Source organism: Carassius gibelio, chromosome B21 (assembly GCF_023724105.1).
Source record: "Carassius gibelio isolate Cgi1373 ecotype wild population from Czech Republic chromosome B21, carGib1.2-hapl.c, whole genome shotgun sequence".
NCBI classification, from domain to species: domain Eukaryota; kingdom Metazoa; phylum Chordata; class Actinopteri; order Cypriniformes; family Cyprinidae; genus Carassius; species Carassius gibelio.
This window is the reverse complement of record NC_068416.1, coordinates 12773634-12790959: the sequence shown is the minus strand read 5'-3', so window position 1 is coordinate 12790959 and position 17326 is coordinate 12773634. Positions and strand designations below refer to the sequence as shown.

At 36.6% G+C, this 17326-nt stretch overlaps 1 protein-coding gene across 2 annotated transcripts in view; it reads left to right on the top strand.

Moving 5' to 3' along the window:
- The window catches only part of LOC127985644 (teneurin-2), a 130460-nt gene that overhangs the window by 59339 nt on the left and 53795 nt on the right, over positions 1-17326 (top strand). For both annotated transcript variants that reach the window (XM_052587675.1, XM_052587676.1), the window contains one exon: positions 4453-4666. In XM_052587675.1, coding sequence (XP_052443635.1) covers positions 4453-4666 — 214 coding nt within the window. The remainder of the gene's footprint in view (positions 1-4452; positions 4667-17326) is intronic.

The following is a 17326-nucleotide window of genomic DNA, read 5'->3' as shown; positions in this document are numbered from 1 at the left end:
TTATTATTAACACTGAAACCACTGTGTCTTATATTTTTGTAGAAACACTAATACTTTCACTAAAACTTTTTTATTCTTTGATGAATAGAAAGTTCAGAAGAACAGAATTGATTTGAAACAGAAATCTTTTGTAACTTTTGTAACATAACAGAAACGAGTGGTAGTGTATAATACATTTTTGGTTGGATTTCCAGGAAATACATTACTCATATCATGACATACTGTAACATTTCGCTTGTACCACCTGCCCCAGTAGGGCGTTGTTTTTTTCTCAGCTCTGAAGGCAGTGTGTGCCTTAACTTCATAGTCTGCAGAGTTTCAAATGCATTGCAGTTGCACAATTCTATGTTTTTTAATTAGTTAGTGAGTATATTTTTGTATATTAGCCCTGTGTTCACATGTTCTGTGTTCATACCTTCGAATGACAGTGTGAACATGTTGTTGACAAGGTTCCCATACTCCCACTCACTGAAGCTCTGAAATATTGTTGGTTGTCATATACTGTCTAGCCAGATCTGTCGAGCGAGGGAAAAGAAAAAAACGGCGGTTGGTGCGTGAAGAATTAGTCTGAGGATGGATGAAAGACAGAAGGTGGTTGGCCACCAATCATGACACCTCATTGCTCTCTCCTTCTCTTTCTCTTTCTCTCTCTTTCTGTGAACACTCAACTCTATAGCACGGAGCTCAATTACCCCCGCTCTGTCTCCAGGCTCCTCCTGCCACATTTAGATTGTGTCTTTTATCATTCCAAATTGACATTTATGCTTTTACTCCTATTGTTTTTCCACCGTTCCCACCGCTCATGTTGGGCAATTTATTTTAATCCCTGTCATGGCATGGCCTATAGCCTAGCAAAGCTTGGCTTCAGTAATTTCACCATTGCCATGCGCTGGAAACAAGAAGCCGCCACGCAGAGCTGTTGTCCCACATCTCTTCCTCCATTCCTCTGCCTGTCTCACCAGCACCAACTCATTTCTTCTGGCCCGTTCACTCTGTCTCGCATCTCTCTTTCTCTTTCTGTTCCCTTTTTTTTTTTTTTTTACTACACTCTTTTTACTAATGATTTAGCTCAAGTTAAAGCTGGTGCAATTTTTTCAACGTATTGCACAAAAGCCAACTATAAATACAATTTTAAAAAATCATATAAAATATAAATTAAATATAAAAAATAAATTGAAGTGGTAATAACAAAATAATCATCAAAATATGAATAATAATAATAATTATTATAATTGTGTTTTATTTAGACATTTCTTTTGTTTCTGGTTTCTTTAAAAATAGCTAGATATAATCTGTGTGTGTGTGTGTGTGTGTGCACGTGTGTGTGCGTGTGTGTTTGAAGGCGGGGCAAGAGACACACCTTCTTTATTATTCCGCTTGATTTCTGAATATTCGCGGCTTCTTCTGTCACTTATGTAGCAAGACAGAGCAAGCCAAATAAATTATATTTTCCGCTATCTTTATGGCAGTTTCTCATTAATATGCATCAAATGTAAATGTGACGTTTTGTTAATATTTTAAAAAGAAGGACAGGAAGAGCAGGAAGTTTCAATTTAGGCAAAAAGGCCTCTTCTGAACCCACATAGTGTCGCTTTCCCTGTGTTGCTTGTCGACTATTTTGTCTGCCTCCGCCGCTCGCGCACTGAATCAAAACTCAATTATTCATAAACACTGCTAAATGGTGAAGAACGGAAAGCTGAGGGAGAAAGAAACACAGCCTTGTGAAAAGATAAAGTGATGGAGGCTGGTGGGAAATAAATGAATGTCAGTAACGGAGGACAGAATAGCTTCACAGCTGTTTCGTGTCCCAATAAATTGCGCATTATGAAGCCCGTGTTGTAAGCGGAAGTTTTGAGAGGGAGCGAGCTGCAGGAGAGCAGAATCTGTGACCTTGTGTCATGAAAGAGTTTCTTTCCCTGCACAAAATGAAGCTTTTTTAGTTCATTTTACAGAACTCAATCATGAACAACTCCAGGGTGAAATTTTGTTATTGCCTCTTTTGCAAGAGAAGAAGACCAACCTTGGCTGCTTTTTTCTTAGTTCTTTGAGATTAGGAAACTGAATGTCCTTCTGTTGTGGATTGTACAATTGTTTTTATTATTTGGTTTTTTTACTCTCTAGGGAAGACTGATATATTGAGTCAAAAAAAAAAAAACTGGCACATGTAGGAACTATTGGTGCTTGTAAAAATCTAAAATATATTTTATTTTATTTTATTTATATATAAACCATGTTTTTCTGTGCTCTTGAGGGTTTTACTGTATGAGAAGCAAAAAAGAAAGCAAAAACCCAATGCACACCATTTGACTATATTTTTATATTTAAAAGACAAATTTCCTGCTCTTAGCTTTCGTTATTTGCCAAATCCACTAATGGTCGACCTGTAGTCATATGTTTGTTATGTTAAATTAAGTTGCCGCATCATCCATCGGAGGAATGTTCCAGAGAGCGAATTCATAGCTACACACCCAGGCAATCGATATCTCTTTCCACAAGTCTAAAACGACCCCCTGTCTTCTACCTCCTACTTGGGAAAGATGTGCACATTACAGTTAGAGATTTTGTATATAGGCTCTTTCACGTAACTCTGTGCTAATAACAGTAGTCGCCTGTAATCTCTGCATTACTGTACTGACTTTAGCTGGGTTTTCTGGCTGTGAGCTCCACGTCCAGGATAATGGAAGCACAGGAGCGGCCCATTGTCCCTCTGTGATTCCAGCGCTTCACACTGAGACCCCTGGCGTGCCGTTCTCACATGTGAACGAGAAGAGAATCCCAGAAGCGCCATCCTTTATTTGTCCATTGAAGGCCACTGTCACAGCAGCCCATTCAGACGGTGCTTCTTCTGTGCCTGTCGTATCAATTTCGGCCGACTACGCCAGGTCCCCTTGAAAAAAACAAAGAATGATGCCTCGGTCGTGGCAGCGCTTTAAGCCCTTAAAAGAACAAGTTCCTCCCTGCCTTTGTTCCAGTACGTGGAAAGTGGCCGGGCTGGTTTTGATGGGCATGTCATTGGGCGATAATCCAGTGTTTTGAGCACCATTGTTGGAGCCGCAGAGTTCCTCCAGAGTTCCTCTGGCGCTGTAAGCTGAGAGAGCAGGGCTTTGTGCCCGGCCGGGTTTTGTCGCGCTCCGTTTTTAGAGCGCTCTGACACACTGCATGGAGAGAGATTACACAGCCCTGGCCCTCAGACCGTAGCCGATCTCCCGTTGGTCTAAAATCCTCTTTCATCTCGGAACCTCTTCTTAAGGGACACAAAGGCACTTTTGAATCCCTTGCTCTCCCCTCTTTTCACAGGCTCCTGGAAGAATTTGCTTCCGTTTGACCTCATGTGCCGATGCTGGGAGGTGCGGCGGAGGGTGCGAAACACACATTATCATATTCACTGTGTTGTTTGCAACCGTTACGCTGAAGAAAAACAAATAAAAAGTGGAATATATGACAGAAATAAACCCAGGCCTTTGTGGTAGTTCATGTGGATAATTGAATTTTTACTTTAGACATTTCGGGATGAAGACACATCTGTTAAACCTCTAGACACGCATGAAAACAATATTTGTTCAGAGACCGTCAGGTGGGGCAAATATCTTCATGTATTATGTGCTGTAAAAGATAGTACCTACATATGTATCTCAGTTGTTAACATGCTGAGATGAGTGCACAATAAAACAGTACATGCTGTCATTAAATGTTTATAAAATGAACACTTTTAAAATGATCTAAATCACAAAAACTGGCCTAAGCTATTTCCCTTATTATTGCAACTTTTTTGTATATTATATTATATTATATTATATTATATTTTGAATTCGTAATATATATTAGTATTTACTATAATTATTAATGTGCATGTTATAATGTAATAATTTTACTATATAATTAGAATTCATATTATATATTATAATATATTATAATTATGACTTTATATAGTATAATATAAATGTGTGTGTATATATATATATATATATATATATATATATATATATATATATATATATATATATATATATATATAGCTATATTCAAGTATAAACATCGAATCGATTTTTTTTTATTGTAGCAAGCATGTCAGGAGCTAGAAGGAAATGCAAATTAGTTTTTGTTTTCATACTCATAGAAACTTTAAATCCAGACGTGTTTTATTTCTCCACTTACCAATAGATTTTATCAAAATATTTTGTGTGTGTGTCTGCTTAGATCTTATTTTCCATAATTGATCCTTCTTTCTGTTGCAATATGTCTAGCATTTCACCTCTCCTCCTTTCGTTTATAAGCGTTTCATGCATGACTAATGAATAGTAAACATATTACAGTTGCACTGAATCAAAGCAATCTGAACAACTAGATCTTTTGAATTTGTGGTCTAAAAACATTTTACAGACAGCATCCTATAAGGGAACATAAAGGAAGAGATGTTCTGTGATTTATCTCCCTTTTCTCTCTCTCTTTCAGGTGCGTCTGGTCATCACAGTCAGACCTCCCTGCGACCTCCTCTGCCTCCCCCGCACAACCACCACCAGTCCTCGGCTAATTCCCTCAATCGCAGCCGGCGGAACCCGCAGAGCCACGCACCTACTGCCGCCCCACCAGATGGACCCTCCACCCCTGAATCTGTCCAGCTCCAGGACAGTTGGGCTCTTAACAGCAGTGTCCCGCTGGAGACACGGTCAGTTTCACAAAAACACATAAAGACACCTGCTAGGGCTGCAGATTTCATTAAGGGGAAATTATAGAGCTTTTGTTCATTTTTATTGACAGCGTATTATGTTGTGTGATGTCGTTTAACATACATTCTACTTGTCATTCTAATGATTAATGGTGTCTTGTGTTGGGTCTTGATAAAGGGGACAGTATTGTTATATTATAAAAAAATATATACAAATGTATTATAAGATAATACGATTCAAATTATATAATAAATAAAACATAAAACATAATAATTATTAAAATGCATTATTCATTTCCATTCATATTATGTTACAATAACAACAATTTATTATAATATTATAATCTATTTGTTTGACGACTATGACTATTGATTATACTAGATTTATGTCCTTTAACACTTACTACTAATAAAAACAAAATCTTACAAAATTATGGTTTTACACACTGTATATTATACATTATATATAAACAATTATTTAATTGTATTTTTATTTATTTATATTAGATTAAATTATATTACAACTGAATTATCTAAAATAATATATATATTTTTGTAATTATACAGTAATCTTCCTTAATAAAATTATACTATTTTCAACACTTCCAGACTTTAATTTACAGATGCACTTGAGAGTTTATAATATATTATATACATATTTTGAATTTTGGCAGTCGCTGCATCTAATTATACCCCAGTCCACAGCACACAGACACAAAAGACTCAAACCCATATCACCCACCCACCCAGGGACCCTCACCAAACACTTAGTCACAGCCTGTCACACTTTCACACAGTAGATTGTGTGTGCTGGGTCTCTGTGGGTTGCATTTTTTTGTTTGTTTATTGTGTAGTATAGTGAATCTCTTCTTGCAGGACTGCAGGGTTGCTCCCATAGACTCGACAATACTCTCCTCTAATGCCATATACACTATTTATGAAACACACACTCTTTTTTTCTGTTTCTTGTTCTCTCTCTCTCTCTCTTATTCTTCAGTTCCCATCCCCCTATCGTTTAGATGTTTTATTCACCAGGTGCTCCGATACACACCACAACCCAGTTCCTTTAGTACCCCACCCAGCACCATGTCCAATACCGTGTCGGCACATGCATTCACACCGCAGAATCCATGAAGAGCCGGGACACACACATGCAAAAACACACATTCACACACACTCCACGTCCATCAGCGCCAGTCACCATCCATCTCCGCACAGATCCCTCTCGCTCCGTCTCTCCATCGCTCTCTCCCATAAAGAAATTGACACTCACTTTCAGATGAAGCAAGTGCCATCTGAAAAATAGGTCATGCGATGGCACGCATGCAAAGCAGGGCTGCAACGGCGTGCACGGGATACAAAAAGTTCAGCTTTGAATGCTAGAGTACTAGCAGGAGAGGAATGGGGCCATATGGTGACAGATTGGTTGAGAGTCACAGAAAGTGAGGAATGTGCAGCTGTCACATTAGATGAAGTGTCTCAGTGGTCGGGAGTCTGGAGCCAGGGGGACCGCAGGTGGAGCAGGCTGGAGTTCGGAGGGAGTTTTTACCGCCCGCCGCATGCAGCTGCATCCCAGTTCATCAGAGTTTTGTGCGGCTGCAGGTTTGCTTCTTCAATATTCTCCACGCACATGCACGCAAATGCACTCTTAGATCCTTCAAACGTATCAAGCTGCCTCCAGACGTTGGACGGACTACCCACAATCCCCTGACACTTCAAAGCTCTACCCTTGACTGGCAGATTAGAATGACTTCTTTCAGGGCATATGGACGTGACCTCAAACTCCCTCTACCTCATATTGCTTTGTCTGTTAGACAGCCCTGTCTGCTGCAAAGTGCAAACCCAGCACTTCTCACGACGGTTTCATGAGATAAATACCATTGGGTATTTACAGAGGCAATTTGGAGCTACTCTCAGCTCTGCTGTTTTTGTAGTGGAGTCGGTGGGGTGTTTGACCCACTATTTGATGCAGCTGTCTGCCTTGTGGCTATTAGGATGTGTGGGAGACTAAAAAAATGTTAGCAAATGATCAAAATATTTACAAATATACAATACAAGCTGCTAATAAAATGAAGCTCAATACATTAAAGGCAAAAATATATTTTAGAGCATTATAAGATCATAAATAATTGAAACATTTGAAATACATCACATGGAACTTGGTTTAGGAGGAATGTATAGGGTGATAGCATCATACATAAACTAAAATATTAAATTAAATACAAATATTAACCGAAAACACTGAATTCTAAAATTAGTTTTAAATAAATCAAAACAATTTTTTGTGACTCTTGTGAAAATTAGTAAGAATAAGCAAATTCTCAAAAGTTTGTTTTTTTTAGTTTCACAATCTCCATTAAAATACCTTGATATTTAAATACATGTAAATAAAATATAAATACCTGTTGGAATCAGATAACAACGGAATGAGCTACAACTGTTTGAAGGCAATAGAGTCAGATTGAGTTGATTTTGAGAAAAATGTTTTCTAAAGATCCCAAAGTAAAATCACCAAGCAACATTGCATATTTATTAATTACAGTATAGCTGTTTTTCATTTTATCTTTGTTAGACATAACAGATTATGTGTTATGTCTACTCTTTTGGAGAGGCGTGTCTTATGCACATGCTTTGCAAATGTCAGTTAGCTGACCATATTTCACTGGTTTGGACTTGTCATATAATCGAGAATTTAATATGAATATTCACAAAGCTGGCATGCTGCGCTTTGCAACAATAGACCTACAACTTGTGGTGAGAAGCAGCAGCAGTCATACAGAAGTAGAAGAAGTTACTCCACTCAGAAAACGTACAAACAAAGATAATCTTAGATGTTTAATTACTATTTAACTATAGAGAACTGACATTTTTCACTTCTTTTGCCTGTAGCTCAAAATTTAGTCTTGTGTAGCCAGACCTTCAGACTGATTCATAGCAGCTTTCTTAGGCCAAGGTCCGGTCATGAGGCAGATTGACCGTCACATCAAACAACCAATCACAGTTCGTTTCGTTCAGCGGCACGTTTTGGGGCATGCAAATTTCACCACAGTAACAGAACGGTATGTATACCTCTCAGACATATTTTTTATATATATGCCGCAAACTTAAAAAAATTCACATACTTTTGAAAACCCAGCATTTGATAAGCGCTTGTCATCACAGTTGTAAACACTATGACTTTTTTTCTTTCGTGAAGGTGTTTGGCAGCACGTAATCTTTGTTTCCAGGAGGAACCTTAAAGAATGCAACACACACGACTCCCAAAAATCCTGTATAATTCAACCAATCTGATGATGACTTCGACACTCGTGTTTTGACTTTTGTGTCCCATAGCCAACGGTCGCCCATGTGACGTCTGATGCTGAGACTACTCAAAATTAAGCTCAATTAACTGATTTGCTAAACAAACCATCAGAATAAACTGATTCAATAAAACAAATATCAGATTTCCCAACCAAATTACAAATAGATAGGAGAGTGGGTTTCTTACTCTTAATATCAATGTCTTAAATCTCTCGGTGACAGATGAAAATAAACCATTTTGTTGTGCTGGCCAGTCTCACAAGTTTTTCCAAGATTATTGGTCTACATGAATAGACTCGTTCGATGCTCTTACAGTTTCTTCTGCACAGAGGGGAAACTCCAGATGCTCACGGTGTCTAGCTATGCAAGACTAATTATCTTATGAAATATGATCTCCATCGTCATCTCCCGTCAAGTGCATAAGAAATGGCCCAGTTCTGAGTAGCAGCAGAGAGAAGAAACTCTTTTTTTTTTCAAACTGTTTTCCTCCCGGACGTCACACCACCATCAAAATCTCAACTGAGTGTGTGTTAATAGCGCAGTATCAGAGTGCACTGAACACTTGAGCTCTGGGAGCTCTCCTCTATAGTCTCGAGATTTCAGCCTCGTGTTTAGGAAGCTCAGTGTTTATCCGGAAAAAAACTGGGCCTGCCACAGAGACGGAGCCCAATTAGAGGTGGTTTACTTGGGCTAAAACTCCTGCAGTGCCCCCCTGAGCTGGAGCTAATGACGGTGTGCTCCATCTTAGTGGACGGAAATGGGAGAAGATTCTCTGTTAGGCGTCAGGGAAGAGCTTTGTGTGTCTGCCTGCTGTCGTTTTCTTTTCTTTTTCCCTTCTATCGCTCTCCCCGTGGGCTTGTTTGAAACACCGGTGTCATTTCTCTCACTTGTTCTGCACATGACTTGTCATCCCCTAACAGGCCTCTAACTTCTCAGCGGAAAAATACTGCGAAGAAATAGTTGCCTTTCCTAGTCTGAATCTCAGCTATCGCTAACAACTTTTGTTTGTCGCCAGATATATAAATGAACCAGGTTTTTTTTGTGTTTGGTTGTAATCTGGTAGTAATCTGTGGAAATGTTGAAGCATGGTAAAACTTGTTAAGCTGAGAGTACTACAAGTTCAGAGGTAGCAGAAGATATATAGACTACCATTCAAGAGTCTTGGTGCCTAAATTTTTTTTGATGTTTCTGTAGAATCTTTCCTAGTAAAAAAGTAATATATTTAAAATTTATAATCTCAAATTGATTTAATTACATTGATTTCATACTAAGTATAGTTCAAATCTATTAACATATTTACTGACATATTCCTCGAGCCTAACTGGTATAAAAATAATATTTAAACTTTATTTGAAGTACTTCTTAATATTAAGCTTAAAATGTGTTTTAATGTCAGTATTGATGTAGATTGTATAATATTTAAATAATATTGTGATTAAATGAAAGATATTTAAGGTGTTATTAAAGTATATTTGCAATAGTTGCACTTAAGCACAATCAAATATACTTAGGCATATCATAAGTTGGACTTCAGCTCTATTTCTGCACAATTAAACTGCATTAAGTACAAAATGAGTTGTTCCAATTTAGCTGACTTTAAGTATACCTGTTTAATATGCTAAAAGTTTATAAATATGTTAATGTATTAACAAAATAAATATGTTTCAAATACATTTTAGTGTATTTATTTTTCATTATGGTTATGCTTGCCAATTTGTTTGATCAAAATTACAATAAAATCTGAAATATTTTGATGTATTATTAACATTTAAAATAAATTGTTCTATTTTAATATATTTTGAGATGAATTATATTCCTGTCAAAGCAAAGCTGATTTTTTTTATCAGCCATAACTCCAGAAATCATTCTTGAAGAAACATCATTTGTGAACCATTTCTTATTATCACAGCTAAAAATAGATGAGCTGCCTAATATTTTTTCGACAAGCCATTTTCTTTTTTTTGTATATGAATTATTTTTTTTAAAAACACCATTTAAGCACTTTCTAAGATTCCCATATTTATAATACATTATAATGGTATTCTTAAGGCATTATTATGAATTCATATCACATTATTAAAATAATAATAATAATAATAATAATAATAATATGTTATCATATTATGAATATTCATAAGAACAGTTTTAATATATATTCATTATTTATATATTTACTTATTTGTGTGTATAGCTTTTAAGAGTATGATGATTTAAAACACACAGTGAACATGTTGCATCCACTTATGTTATAATGAATTATATTTCTCATAGTAATAATGTATTATAAGTCTCATATCTTGCCAGATTTCTTATGCTATTTTAAAGCAATCAAATACCACTTATAAGTATAGTAATAATATATATATATATATAATTATTATTATTATTATTTTCAAACAGAGATCAACAGATAAGATCAGATCAGGTGAATGTGTACTATGACACATTTGCTTTGAACTATTTTTAGTGAAATATAAGACTTAGAGTAAGGGGACCATCAATCAAATGTGAAATGTGAATGCGAAAACATGTAAACATTGCCCTTTTTTCAGTTGAAATTACCTAGCTCACATCAAAATTAATATTAGCCTCACAGGGAACACTCAAATAACACTCCACACCTAACTACTTACATGGTGCTGTGTAGTTCTTAAAAAATGTCAAGATATATAGTCCATTATATATGGTGTTGTCACATGTCCATTAAGTCCATTTGGAAAATGTCCATTAGTTCCACATAATATCCAGTGGCCAGTTGAAGCTCACCCTCAGCTGCAGGAGTGTGGGCAGGGCTTCCCTCCAAGCCCTTGATCTCCACCAAAACTTTCTCAGGAACAGACGATGTTGCTGGCTCCCAAACCTGATCAGAACATGGTCAGGCTCTGGGTCGATGCTGGGATTTTTAAGGGTCTACCAGTTACACCTATCTTTGGCAGACTGACCAGTGTAGAGGTGTGAATTTTGAGTGGAAGAGTTATTTGCATGGTTTATGGTGGTCTGGAGGATTTGTCCAATATTAAATAAAAGTATGGTAAAAAAAGAAAAAAAAAGAAGTCATTTTGATACCTTAAATGCCAGGGTTTGGAAAACATTAGGGCACTGATACTTTTATTTATCTAGATCCAAGTAATTGGAGCTTCACCGTAGTACTACAGAGTTATAACTAAGCTACTATGTCCTAGGAACATGCATACAATACAGTAATACACTATATACATTTTGGAACAGTTGAATAAATCAAGTCAATGTCCTTTCCTATGTATATTGTGACTTTTGATTAAGTCTGGCTCATGGTTAGTAGCTCTCCGTGGGGATGGGGGAATCGTCCCTTCCCTCTGGAATCTCTTTGAAGCTCAAAGACAAAGTTGATGACTGTCCCTGCTAGCACTGGAGAAGACAGCAGAGGTGATAACTCTCTTTGAACCAGAACATTAGACAAGCATCTGTAATTGCATGTAATTTAGTTATAACCAGTGTTGATTTAGTTTTTGTCATAATTGTCGTCAACTACATTTTTTTCACCGATGACAATGAGACAATAACGAACTTTAAACTATTTTTGAATGCCAAAATCAATGATGTAAATCTATTGACATTTTCTTCAACGAATAGAAACAAGGTGAAAATGTTAGGGAGGGACAATTTGGGAAGAGATTCATTCAGAACAAATCTGTTGAGTGGTTCGGAGGTTAGATGCATACATTTGAACCTGCGGGACATAAGCTAAAATACACTTGCTGTACTCCTCATAAAATGTAAAAAAAAATGTGGGATTAAGAAAAAAGCAGACATATGGATAAATCTGATAACAGAAAAGAGAGTTCAATTGGGTCCAGTTTTCAGAGCGCAGACACTGAAGCATATACACACAGAAAGTGCATCTCACAGCAAGTGAGTAGCTACTCTTTCACTTCGCATGAAAGGACAATTACACACAAAGTGATGTTGATTACGTCTTAAGTGAATGTAAACAGTAGGGAGCATGTGTATCGGTACATTGAATCCATTGCAACTGTGCATTCAGTTTTAAAGGCCTAATTTAAATGCTATTGTCCAAGTTATAATGCCTAAGGAACACCCTTATAATGTATTATAAATATGAGCTTCATAGAAAGTGTTACCAAATCTTTTAATAACATGAATGCATCCTTGAGAAATAAAAATTAAAAGTATTACAAATAAAAGTATTAATTTACTTTCTGACATATAAAAACATGAGTAAAATAAATATACTTCTGTGGTGGTGCTTTGAAATTTGTGAGGAGGCAAGAACAAATCTACACTTGAAATATAACTGAAACTGAAATATTACCTCACTGTTGAGCCCTAGGATTTCAGTGGGTAGAGACGCTGCTGTATAGGCCTGACAGTATACAGTATACATTACAGTATAATGTACAAATCCTTTAATATCTCTGTGCATGCATTAATTCTGTCTTTTATGGGATTTATGTTTACATGGGTTAACATTTAATCTGAACTGAGCATTATGTACTTTTGTGACATTGTTGTGTATTTAAAATGCATTTTCAGACTCGCTTGAAATGCTATTTTTTCCCCACTCTCAATGGCCAAAGTGTGGATGCTTCAATTGCCAGTTGGTACAAAATGGAGATGTGTTGTGCGACATTATTTTCTTAAGTGGATGGGAATAGCTCTTATCTAGACACTTCACTAGCTGGAGATGGATGAGAATAAAGTGGACAGAATGTAACAGCCTCAGTTTGAGGCTTCTGAATGCTGCCACTGCATCTTATATTGAGGACGGCAGTAGATCGATCATCGATGTGCTGTATGAGAGTGAGAGAGTCTCTAGTGAGCTTTCAATGGACCTCCACATAAAACCATTTTTTGTTGGCTGGGCCTCCTGTAAACATTTATCATATTTTGAGTTTGTGGAAATAAACAGCATCTATGAAGTGACCATATATTTTGGTCATTACATGCAAACAGCAAAAGACCTTGACCCTGTAAAAGATGTTGAACACCAAACCAGAGGCATTGTCGCCGAATCGGAAATCCCAATTAGGCTGAATGTTTTGGACATTTCAGACTGTTTATATATTCGTGTGGAATTCTAATTCATCTTGAGAGATGTTTGTGTTCCCTGTTAAAATCTTATGTTTGCTTGTTAATTGCTCTGGACTTTTCCTTCTGTCCCAGAGGAGGAGAGAAAAGGTGTTTACTGTGAAAGTGAGATTTTTTGCAGCTTTGACTTGTTTTTGCTTATTGCCATTTTTCTCGGTCGTGCTCTGTTTGCGCTGCTTGGTGTGGATGGTTCGCTGGAGAGATGTCCCTGTAGGTTGAGCATTCTCTCGTTGGTTCGCTGCTGTTTATTTGCTTACACAAATTTTACTTTTTTTTTTACAAATAAAAATGTGCAGAAACTTGACATTGGGATTAATTTAAATCTACTGTGATATGAAGAAGCTCTAGGAATTCATATTACAGTGAACTGGGATAAACGCATGAACATCATTTTAAGGAATCATTGTGATTTTTATGGTAGAAGTAAAAAAATAAAAAAACCTTAAGCAGATTTGTTAATTTGATAATGTAAATTTGTTAATGCTTAGCAGATTTTTTTATGTGTATAAATGTGTATATTTACATGCATATATACAGTTATTATGTTGTTGTTTTTTCCCAAACTCCTAACTCAGGGGCCAAATTTCCTTGTAATAAGTAATTTTTAAAGTTGTTTTTAGTATTGTCACAGTACCTACAATTCATTATTAGGTACCAGTACCAGTAAAATCTTTTGGTTCTCGGTACCATAATAAAAGCGATTTTAATGCTATTAATAATTTAAGAAGATACATTAAAACAGTAGCATATAGTCTTCAAATATTAATTGTGTAAAAATTTGTGGCTTTTACCCCATCAGCCAAACCATTCTAAGAACAACAACGAATGATTCCAGTTATGTCTCAGCTTTACGCAGCTCCACAAGCCAAGGTTAGAAACTGTTCTCAGCTATCGGTTTCACTCTGTAGTTGACCAAGCGTGCTATTTAAGCAAAATAAACAGAAATATCTAATCGTCATCCATATTTGAATTGCCATTTACATTTAATACTGTATGTAAACACCAGCATTATGAAAGCAACAACTGACACGCTTTGTTATCATCCCCACAGTGGTACATGAAACCGAATTGCCTGGATCGGCACAGAATGGACCGGTTAAGCAACAAGAACTGTTCTGCCTAAAAAGCAGCTATTGTATTGAACCAATCAAATTTAACAATAATAACATACATTATTGTAATACTGTGATAATAACAAAGAAACAAATTACAAATAACAGAACAAGTGGTCGGTCTAGTCCACTTATGCTGCAAGACTTAATTGCACAGATCTGTTCTGACACATCAAATTGGTTTTGTCCTATCCATTCCTCAGGTTATCACATTATCAAACATCGCAATGTCAGATTCATTCCCACAGTTTTATACAGTCATCTTTAGAGACATTACAGTGTACTTAGCATGAAAAATAACTTTTATTTAAATGGTTTATGAACAGGAAGTGAGCAAAGACTCTGCTTTATAATCAGTGAAGCTATTATCAGTTCAGTTCATGTTCATATCTTGTTTACACTTTGTTGGTTACTTTGTTGGCTCAAGCTGATTAAACTTTGGTGGTTCTCACTTACACACCTCTGATTGGCTGTTGCCTTCACATGCTCAACAACCCTATCTTTCATTGGCTACAATGCTCGGTCCTGCAAAAACACGTTTTAACCTGAAATCTTTGACGCTGTACACTTACAAAAATATGGGAGCTTTTGAAAGCAGCTGTCTGTCAGTGAGTCAGTATTTCGTACTACTGGTACTATGAAAAGACTGGTATCATTTTTAAAATGTAAGTATTGACTTGGTAGTAAATATATATATGTATGTTTAACAACACAAGTTGTTTAAAATTAAAGTTAAAAATTACAAACATTTTATTAAAAGAATACATAGATAGATAGATAGATAGATCGATTGGTCTCTTTAATGTTGTATAATCTTCAAACCTTCTTGTGAAAAGCACAGCGACACTTAAAAAGATAAGATGGAATATCAATTAATTTTCCTTCTGCATGCCATTTTGCAATTAGTGTCCGCCAGATATGATGCAGCTTTGACTCACATGCCTGATAGCCACAGGGTCTGTCCTGTCTGTCTCTGTATGTGTGCTCATTAATCACTGTGTGTATGTGTGTAAACCGAACCTAAGTGTTGTTTCCATTACCTTGTAGATGTAGCTCAGGGGTTAATGACTGTGGGTCACAGTATGAATATATTCCTACTCTAACGCTTTTATGGGCCGCTTAGTTCTCGTTCCTTTTCAGCCTTTCTCCATTTATCCATCCCCGTCTCCCTTTCACACATCTCTCCTCTTCAGTGTAATGTAATTTGGCCTAGAGGGTCGATTATTCACATGGCCCCGATGTCTGGCTTTAACGCTTCTCTTAAGTTGATTTATCTAACACGTCTGTCAAGCCATATGATGAAATATGTTTGGACTTCAAAGCATTTCCCGGATATTATCTGCTCTTTAAATATAGATTTTGAACTGCATTATTTATTTTAAGATTTTCTCCTTGTATACTATTATGATGACACATAGCAAGTCCCTGCTATGGAAAAACAATGTTTCATATTCTGTGATGTGTGTTATTAAGCTAGAATGGGGGGGAAAAAATTGTCTGGCTGCTTTCAGATGAATGATAAAGGCTTGAATGAGTTACCTTGAGTCAGAGCTTGTCCACAGATGACCGTGACTGCACAGCAAGATTGCACTGTTTAGTGCGAGGCCACACGCACAAAGTAAAAGCAGCGGAGTAGGGAATGACAGATTTTCTCTCTACCCACTTCACTGCTCTCATCCAGCTCGAATGAAAAACACAGTTCAAACTCACCCACTTATTCTGCTGTGAATTCGACCCACAGCTGCGCAGGAACCTGACAGTGCCATTTCACAACCTGTTACTTCTTTCCAGTGCTGAAATGAACAGCAGCAACCAAACGCAGACAAGAGAACAATTCAAACTAAAATGAAAATTCCATCCTTTATTCTCACCGTCATGTCTTTCCAAACTCCGGACTTTCTTTCTTCTCCGGACCTGAAAAGAAGTTCAGAAGAGCAGTTCAAAAGCTTTTTTTCCCATGCATGTAAAGAATACAGTGACCAGGGCCTGACAAGCTAAAAAAAGAAAAGAAAAAAAGCACTTTCTGAAAGGTAATAATCTAGAGTCATCTGAACACATACAATAGATTTATGAGAGAAGCAGTTGGAAATTTCAATTGATATTCAGTCAAAATTGTTCTGGCACAACTGGCAGTTATGTGTCATGTGGCATGCAGGAACCAGTGCCATTAATATATTGATTTGTGAATAAAATGCATGTCATATTGACCACTTTCATATTATGATTATAGTGGGCCATGCTTGACAAACAATTAATTTATTCCTTCATTATAGAGAAAAAAATCCTTAAACATTTTGGTTATATGGAAAAAAGTTTTTTTTACACTACTATTCCAAAGTTTGGATTATTATTATTATTATTATTTATTTTATTTTTTTTTACAAATTAATTCTTGCCATTCTGATACTTTTATTCATCTATATTCTTTTATTCAGCAAGGACACATTCAACTGATCAAAGAGACAGGAAAGACATAATAATATGCAGTTATAATTTTATTTATCAAAGACTTGAATAAAAGGAATCATGGTTTCTACAAAAATATTAAGCCGCACAAGTGTTTTCAGCATAGAAATAATAAACGCTAATTGGGCATAAAATCAACATTTCTGAAGGATCATGTGGCACTGAAGACTGGAGTAAAGGCTGCTAAAGAATTTAGCTACAAATCAATTACACTTTAAAACATGTTAGAATATTTAATTTAATAATATTTCATTCAATAATGGAGACTTCAAAAACATTGAAAAAACAAACAGACCCCAGTGCTCATGGGTTGTTCTGGCTGTGGGCAGCAGGGAGCAGTTGGATGCCTTGCAGGGGGGCGACAGAGAGGCCTGTTGGAGTCAGAGTGGACCGCCTGTCCCGAACAAGACACATGGACAAAGATCTAAGGCTGATTTAGCATAGGACCTCAGTCTGAGCCAAACCTAGCGCTCATCAAAGCTTCCTGGTCAACTGTCATCTGCTTTCATCCCCATCCCATCTGCCCCCATCCCCAAACATGCACACACATGTTCCCCCTTTTAGCCCACCTTTGACTTCAATGGTATTGCATTATTTGCAATAACATTGCCCTCCATGTCTCAGCAAACTGGTGCTTTGCTGAGCACTTTATCATCACCATGACCTCTTGTGTTATGTCTGATGGTGATAA